We start from the raw sequence: 8,746 nt of genomic DNA on the forward strand, positions 1-8,746 counted from the left end.
GAGCTTGTGAAGGCAGGTACTATGTAGCAGAGTTTCTATGCGTGTCTTGGGTATTGTATATCAGAAGTGTTGGATAATACACTGTAGATGAAGAGAACTGCTTTGTATGAGTCTTCCAAAAATGACGTGACATATATCATTCATTACGGAGATACCTGCAAAGACACATGTTTGCTGTTCTCGACTAACGTGCCTTATTTGTTAATTCACTGCGCCAGAGCATTTTTGATATTTTTATGGGGAAAATAAGTATCAAAAGGGCATCGGCGATCGCCAAATATGTCTCACCATCCCATAAACTCCAAACTACCGGCAGGCCCTGTATTCAGTGTTTATGGAATTCGCTACAAGGTGGCAGCACTATCGGAGCCGGTGAAGTAGGTGGCGCTGGCGGAGAACGCTTTGCGCCGCCGCCCACTCCGCACCCGCTGCGCGTACGGCATTCCATGCAATCTGCAGTTTGTGACTATGACTACGGTAAAATTACATGGAAAGCACGTTGATTAAAAAGGGTGAATAGTATGCGAACGCTACCGGAGGATGTAGTATGCAGATGCAGATTTTATGCAGTATACCGCAAGCCACGGTCGTGGCTGATCAGCATTTTTATCCATGGATTTTGCGGCTGCTTCGAAATGCATGTTTTAAGGTCAAAATTAAGTTTTACCTAAAGGCACAGCTATGATTTCACGGTAGGCTAGCCGAAGTCTTTTGTATGGTTACTAGTGTTTTTCAAGGAGTGTCAGGTTCCCCGATGGCGAAATCAATTGGTCACATGGGTATTGTATGCACTTTACCTCCTCTAAAGTTTCTAGTATTCTCCATCCTTTGGAAGGGATGTTTGTTTCCCACCTCTCTTTTCTGGGTCGGGTACAGTGCTGTTCCTCTCCCGTATTCTCCGGGAGCAGTGTTGCTGCTTTTGATCCTTTCCGGGAGCAAGGTTGTTCGCCTCCTGTCATCTCCTGAAGCAGTTTGTGTTGTTTACCTCTCCTCATCACCGGGAGCAGCGTTATCACCTCTCCTGTCCGGGAGCAGCGTTAGTCACCGCTCCTGTCTAGGAACAACGTTATTCACCTCTCTTGACCGGGAGCAGCGTTATTCACCTCTCCTGACCGGGAGCAGCGTTATTCACCTCTCCTGACCGGGAGCAGCGTTATTCACCTCTCCTGTCTAGGAACAAAGTTTTTCACCTCTCTTGACCGGGGGCAGCGTTCTTCGCCGCTCTTGACCGGGAGCAGCGTTATTCACCTCTCTTGTCCGGTAACAACGTTATTCACTGCTCTCGACCTGGAGCGGCGTCATTCACCTCTCTTGACCGGGAGCAGCGTTATTCACCTCTATTGACCGGGAGCAGCGTTATTCACTTCTCTTGACCGGGAGCAGCGTTATTCACCTCTCTTGACCGGGAGCAGCGTTATTCACCTCTCTTGAACGGGAGCAGCGTTATTCGCCTCTCCTGTTCGAGAGCGGTGTTATTCACCTCTCTTGACCGGGAGCAGTGTTATTCATCTCCTTTGTTCGGGAGAAGTGTCATTCACCTCTCTTGTCCGCGAGCCGCGTTACGTGCCTGGTCCCCTTCTCCGGTAATGGTGGTGCTTAATTGTCCAGCTTGGTAACCCTGCCTGATTAGCGATTACCCGCATGCTCCCCTCGCTTCCCTTCATTCTGGCAGCGTTAGTGTGATGACGCTAATCAGCTGGTTCGTGCATGGATCCCAAGCACGGCCCAACCCATGACGACGTGACGCTGCCCAATCTGGCGGTGGTCGCACCGAACCAAATGTGAGCTAATTTCATTGGCTACCGTGCATGGCATGGCCGCCTGCCAGGCTTAACACCGGACGGGGTGCCGGATATTGCGCCTCGCTGAGCCTTAACCCGTGGTCTCGATTCGCCTTCTTATTGCCTCTCAGCTGTCCCGGTACCAAACAGTGCCTGCAATGCGGCCTGGAGCTTATGGCAGTGAGCACTGTCAGCATCAGGCAGCTCCGGGCGTCAGATAGGGACATGTTCCCTGGATCGGTTGTGGGAGAGGGTTGTGGCAGCTGCACGCACCTTTGGCAGTTGGCTACACGGCTCAGGACTTGACTGAATTTCCAGCTTGATTTAAACGTTATATAATTTCACTGAATCTTTCACGGTATAAATACATGTGCCAAACGTCGATTGAGCTAAATGTTTGAATGATGCATTCATATGTGCATCTCAGTGCTCAGTTTGCTAGTATTATGTGTATGTTATTATTATGACATGTTATGTGATACATAATAACATGATCACATATTTATTGAAATGTATCATCATGATTGTTATGATGTGATCAAATGTGCATCTTACTGTTCAAACAGTTTGCTAATATTACATGTGTTGTTGTGATTTATAATAGCACGATAATCACATATTCATTGAAATAGCACTAAAGCTATCAACGCTGCCTGAAGCCTGACCGCTTTGACAGCAAGCATGTTCGCCCGAAACTTCGATGCAAAGCACGTACGTTAATAAAGCAGCATCACCAAAGTGGCGCCGCCTGTCTCCATGCCGCCTCGGGTGCACAGAGCGGCGCCGGCGACTCGGCAGTGCCCGCGTCCGCCCTCCCCGTCCCACCTCTGCCCTCCTCGTGCCAGCAGCTCGTCACGTGCCGGCGCCGGGTCGGCTTACACCGGCCTGCCTCCCGGACACTCCTCAGCGCCGCCTCGGCCCCGTGGCGCTGGCCGCGGCACGTCCGCCAGCAGCGCAGGGACGCTCGTCCGCGGCCGGCACCGTGCAGCAGACGGCGCCGATCGGCCCCGCTGCGCGCTGGGCTACCTCGGCAGCGCCCGCTGACTCAGAGCGGACTGTGGCGCGGGAGCAGGCAGCGCTGTTGCCTGTGTTTTCCTGCACGCAATGAAGGCGCGTGCGCCCATCAAGCTCTGCGTAAATCGATGACCCTATATCATGCGTGTGTCGGACTCTGTGGACACGACTCCTGTGACTCGCCGTTTTTATTATTACTCCTGGCATTCATGTGCCCCCTCATATACGCGGCGCGTACACGTACAAGTAATCCCGATTCGGTGAGCATCTTCGTAGAAGTGTGCATGTGTAAACATGGCGCCTGAAGGTCCCACAACGCGCAAATCAGTCTGATGAGACCTGCGTTGTATGTGGGTGGGAGACCACAGCCTTCGGCAGCTCATGGTTGTGATCCCAATGAGCCCACCTAGCGCCAAATGTGGTTCACAGGATGACGGGGTCAAGGACGTGCCAATAAACCCGACAACGAGAGCTTCCTGTTTGTCAGAGCCGCAGCAGGTCTGGGTCTCTGACCGGCGGACGGACATAGGCAGTGCGTGCAGTATACTGTTTGTACGCATTGGGATGCGTGCGAGTGTAACGACCCTGCTCCGTATACGCTTGTTTTCGTTGGGCGGGTTATATGATCGGCTGTGGTCGCCAAGCGCGTGATCGCGTGTGATCGCCAAGTTCGTGAAGCGCGCTGCGTCTGTTGACACGCAAGCGGAAAAAGAAATATTCGCGCTGCGTGGCCATCGGAGCGTGACGCACAACAGCACGTAATCAGTGCAGCTTCGAAACGAATAAAACGCTTGTTTGGATAGCATGTAAGCAGGCCACAGGGAGGAGTTCGGTACGCCTGGTATTGCGCTGCTTACAACGTCCAGTCCCGCATGCAACTTTTCTAGGCCGAAAACCTGTTGAATCTATTCCAAACAAAAAGCGTAGGTAGCAAGGTGACTGAGTGTGAAAATAAGTTTGTTGACTGCCCATACTTTTTAGTAAGAAATAGTTATGCTTCACTCACCAAATGCTTTCTTCTTCATTTTTGGATCAAATGATTCCTGGGTTTGCCCTTTGATTGGTTTGACAAGAAAATGTGCGTTGTTTTTTTAATCCTTTGCTGACGCTAAAACTCAATTTGACAACGATTCACCCCAACACATACGCAAAAGAAGAAACCTGAATACCCTGTAAGAAATGCTTAGATGCCATAGCGTCAGGGAAAAGGTGGTCGGGTACATGTGTTTCTTACATTCAAGCAATAGATCACTGCAGGTCCTATCAGACTACCACAGTAAAAAACGTCAACATGTCTGGAATATATATATAAGCATATATATATATATATATATATATATATATATATATATATATATATATATATATATTTATATACAAACATCTGTATGTTTTGCTCGAAACGGTCCCAGCGTGGTAAACGAAAAGTTTGTGGCAATCCGTGATGTTCCAGCTGCATGCCGTTGCTACCTTAGTATGCCTGTGCTAAGTGCACGAAAGACGTCATCGAGCTGGGATGTTCAGCATCGGATCAAAAGGTTGCCGTGATATTTTTGGCATGCACCCGAGATAACAATGACGGATTGTACGTAATAGTGCACGATTTGAAGCATACTTGTTTGAGAGTTAAGGCAATAGATTTAATTTTACTAGTGGCCCTTGTTGGTCAAAATGACAGCCAACTAAATGCGCTTAAGCCCGTTGCACAATGGTATAACGTTTTTGGAACGCGGCCTGCATAGTTCAAAGACAGATATGTTGCATTCGTCATCATTCGCCTCACTTCGAGTGGAGAGGGCAGGTAAATAGCCCTTTGTATCCTGGCCTTAGCAACAGCCATGAACTCGACAAATGAAGGGTCGTGTTTCCTCGCACTGGCGGACAGCTAGCTCCCGAGAAGGCCTCTGCCGCTTCAGGCCTCCTTGGTGCCGCTCTCGGAAGTGGGGTTCAGTGCCCCGCCAAGGCGCACGGACCCGCGAAAATGAGCCGGCGGCGTCCGCCCGCGCCGAGCGCGCTCGCATTGAGTACCATTACGTCGCGATTCTGGGCAGCATTGGGCGGGAATGAGGCGCATCCGCCAGCGGTCGCCGCCGACATCCGGCGGCCGAGCGGCGCCACCGTCGCCAGGCCGTCAGGGGGCGCCCTCGTCGGCGGCGGCGGTCGGCAGCCATGTCCGCGCGTCGCCGGTGGTCGCACGCGCTCCTGCTGCTGGTGCCGCTGGTGCTGGTGGACGCCGCGCCGCCGGCCGACCCCGCCGAGCGAGCGGCGAACGGCAACGGCACGGGTGGCGGAGCGGTGGCCGGCGGGCCGCCGCCGCCGCCGCCGCCGCCGCCGCCCAACGCCACGCTCGAGTACCACGACCCGCTGTTCGGTCCGTACGACCCGAATCGGCACTACACACACGTGCGCTACTTCGAGGTGGGCAAGGTGGACTTTGAGCATGTGCAGGCGCCGTTCGTGATCGGCTGCTGGATCCTGATCGCCGGCCTGGCTAAGATGGCGTTTCACAGTGTGCCTCACATGTCGCGGATGGTGCCGGAGTCGTGCCTGCTCATCGGACTCGGCATCGGGGTCGGCGCACTGCTGTACGTGTGCCTGGGCGACATCGAGGCTTCGCATCACTTGGACCCGGACACGTTCTTCCTCTACATGTTGCCGCCCATCATCCTCGACGCTGGCTACTTCATGCCCAATCGGCTCTTCTTCGACAACCTGGGCACGATCCTGCTGATGGCCGTGGTCGGCACTATCTTCAGCACGTTCGCGATCGCCGGCGGCCTGTACCTGGTGGGCATGACGGGTGTGTACGGCGTGGAGACGTCGCTGCTGGACATCCTGCTGTTTTCGGCGCTCATCTCTGCCGTGGACCCGGTGGCCGTGCTCGCTGTGTTCGAGGAGATCCAGGTGAATGATGTGCTATACATCGTCGTGTTCGGCGAGAGCCCTGCTGAACGACGCCGTCACGGTCGGCCTGTACCATATGTTCGAGGAGTACATGATTCTCGGTCACAGCGCCTTCCGGATGACGGACATCGGCAAGGGGTTCGTCAAGTTCGCCTCGGCGGCTGTAGGCGGCACGTTCATCGGGGTGGTGTGGGGTTTTGTTACCGCCTTCCTCACTCGCTTCACGGACAAGGCTCGTGTAATGGAGCCCATCTTTGTGTTCACCATGCCGTTCTTGGCGTACCTGAACGCCGAGATCTTCCATCTTTCCGGCATTCTGTCCATCACTTTCTGCGGTCTGACGATGAAGAACTATGTCATTACGAACGTATCCACTAAGTCGCACACTACGATCAAGTACATGATGAAGATGCTGGCCTCTTGCTCGGAAACGGCAATCTTCATGTTGCTGGGAGTGGCCACCGTGCATAACCACCACGACTGGAACCTGGCCTTTGTACTGGCCACCATCCTCTTCTGTGTTGTCTTCCGTTCGATAAGTGTAGTCGTGTTGACCGCCTTTGCCAACCGTTTGCGTCTGCGTCCGATCGCCGCCGTTGACGTGTTCGTGATGGCGTACGGCGGCCTGCGCGGGGCCGTCGCCTTCGCCCTCGTCATGCTCATCGATCCGCACTTGGTGAAGGAACAGCAGATGTTCCTCACCACCACCATCTCCGTCGTGTACTTCACCGTGTTCGTGCAGGGCATGACCATCAAGCCTCTGGTGAAGCGGCTGGGCGTCGAGCGCGCGAACAAGCGGAAGCTAACAATGAACGAGCGAATCCACGAGCGGACGCTGGACCACCTGAAGGCTGGCGTCGAGAACATCGTCGGCCACCCCTTGACGTACAACGTGCGCCACCGTTTCAAACAGTTCAACCACCAGTACCTGCTCCCGTGCTTGACGCGCGGACACCACAACCGCGCGCGCGATCCCAAGCTCATGGAGACGTTCAGCAGGCTGGTCATGATGGACGCCATGCAGAACTACAACGACGTGACCAACATGGGCCAGAGCAGCCAGCGGCTGACCGCCAGCTCCTCGCTGTCCGTGTCGGACGCGGCCAGCGGCAGCCCGCGGCTGGCGCCGCCCGCGCAGCGTCGCTTCAGCTACCGCCGTCACGTCACGCAGGACGCGCAGCTGCCCAAACCCCGTGCCTGAGCGCGCGAGACCAGGTGCACATGGCGCAGGACATGGACGCGCGCCTGCTGCTGCGCGCCTCGCAGACGGCGCCGGACGAGGCGCGGCACGGCACGGTGGTCGGCGCGCTGCGCGAGGCGGCGCGGCGCGGCTCGGCCGGGCTCGGCCGGCGCCGGCTGGGCAGCGAGCCGTCGGAGCACGGCCGCGCCAGGCGAGACGAGGAGCGGCGCGGCAGCGGCGGCGATTTAATTACCCTGGACGGGGGCGGCCTACAGTACACTCGACTGTGAGCTGAGCCCGCCTTTGAGCTCGCGGTACTGTCCGCGACCGCGGGTCGACGGTACGCACGACCGTTACTTAACGGTACATCCAACTGTGAGCCCACTGCGTTGCCGATTGTGAGCTGTCTGTGCGGTCGACAGTTGGCTGACTGTACAGCCGGCTGTGGGCTGGCTGTAGAGTCGACTGTGGGCTGATTGTACAGCCGACTGTGGGCTGAACGTGCAGTCGACTGTTGGCTGACCGCACGGCCGACTGTGAGCTGACTGTACCATATCCACATCGCAGGGCGGCCTGATAAGTTGGCCGATGTTGACTATGAGTGCACTACGCCGCATTGCCGTACTCGATGACATGGCACCTGGGTCATAGAAATGAGAACATTTTCTGTTTGACTGTTGGAATTTTGTGCAGACAAGTCGGAAGAAAGGAGTTAGGATGGCGTGCGGTGGGAATGAGATCAATTAACGCATTGAGGACTTGATGATATGGAGATCCGTGGCAAGGACGATCATTCATGTTTCCATATCATGTACATGCATGGCATTGTGCTGTACCAAATTTGCATCTTATGTCATTTTTGCAACTGTTTTGGATGATTAACACGGGTCAGAAGATGCCAGGAGTCGAACAATTTCATAGCATGTATTTTAGCTGAGCCATTTTACACCGTTTTATGCCTTATGAAAACCATTTTAAGGCATTGCTAGTGGTAGTCACGCATGCGCATCGTGTCAACAGCAAAGTGGACAACGCGTTTAGACTTGCGTTTGACCAAATCCCCGCGTATGTCACCATGAACCATCGACATCATTAAAAAAGCTGAGTGATAACGGCCGGTTTCACGGATGCGATGCCGGCGGCAATATGGTGTTATATCGTCTACCTTCTCCCCCAAAATAGGCGTAGTGATAACGGCCGGTTTCACGGATGCGATGCCGGCGGCGGCAGTATGGTGTCATATCGCCTACCTTCTCCCCTCAAAATATCGTCCGAGTGCCGACGGACATGGGGGCAACGGCAGCAGAAATGCTGGTTCACGGCCTTTCCCTCCAATAAGCAGCACTGATCTCCCACGTTGCCGCTAATCGCCCGAGGCGGCAGCGGCAGCGGCCGCTGCAGCAATACGGCAAATTAGTGCCTGATGTTCTCGTAATGCCAGCGCTCGCAGACTGAGCTCCGCAATCAGAGGCCCAGACCCCGGGCTGGGGCGTTTAGTGGCAATAAAGCAGGAGACCGGTTCTGTTGGGGCATGACTAGATTCGTTGCATTCCGATTCGACACCGGTCCGGGGCCTGGCGGTATGGTGGGCCGGCACAGTGATTGCCCTGACATCATCACCGACGCCTGCTCGCGAACACCACCTCGTCGCAGAAACCAAATCAGCGGGACGACCGAGTGCTGTCGCTTGATAGTCACATAACGTATATTGAAATACGGGGATAAGTTTCCTATTCAGCTTTGGGCTGCAGCCCCCCCCCCCCCCCCCCCCCCCCCCCCCCCCCCCCCCCCCCCCCCCCCCCCCCCCCCCCCCCCCCCCCCCCCCCCCCCCCCCCCCCCCCCCCCCCCCCCCCCCCCCCCCCCCCCC

General features: G+C 55.3%; 1 protein-coding gene across 1 annotated transcript; it reads left to right on the top strand.

Annotated features, from left to right (window-relative positions):
* The first annotated feature begins 2,462 nt into the window (after positions 1 to 2,462).
* LOC119111054 (sodium/hydrogen exchanger 1-like) lies at positions 2,463 to 6,900 on the top strand. The gene is given in 4 exon segments (XM_037234881.1): positions 2,463 to 2,492; positions 5,148 to 5,738; positions 5,740 to 6,771; positions 6,838 to 6,900. Coding segments are annotated over 4 exon segments (1,716 nt in total).
* Positions 6,901 to 8,746: the final 1,846 nt, after the last annotated feature.

Source organism: Pollicipes pollicipes, unplaced genomic scaffold, assembly GCF_011947565.3.
Source record: "Pollicipes pollicipes isolate AB1234 unplaced genomic scaffold, Ppol_2.1 Scaffold_7261;HRSCAF=8764_pilon_pilon_pilon, whole genome shotgun sequence".
In the NCBI taxonomy this organism is placed as follows: domain Eukaryota; kingdom Metazoa; phylum Arthropoda; class Thecostraca; order Pollicipedomorpha; family Pollicipedidae; genus Pollicipes; species Pollicipes pollicipes.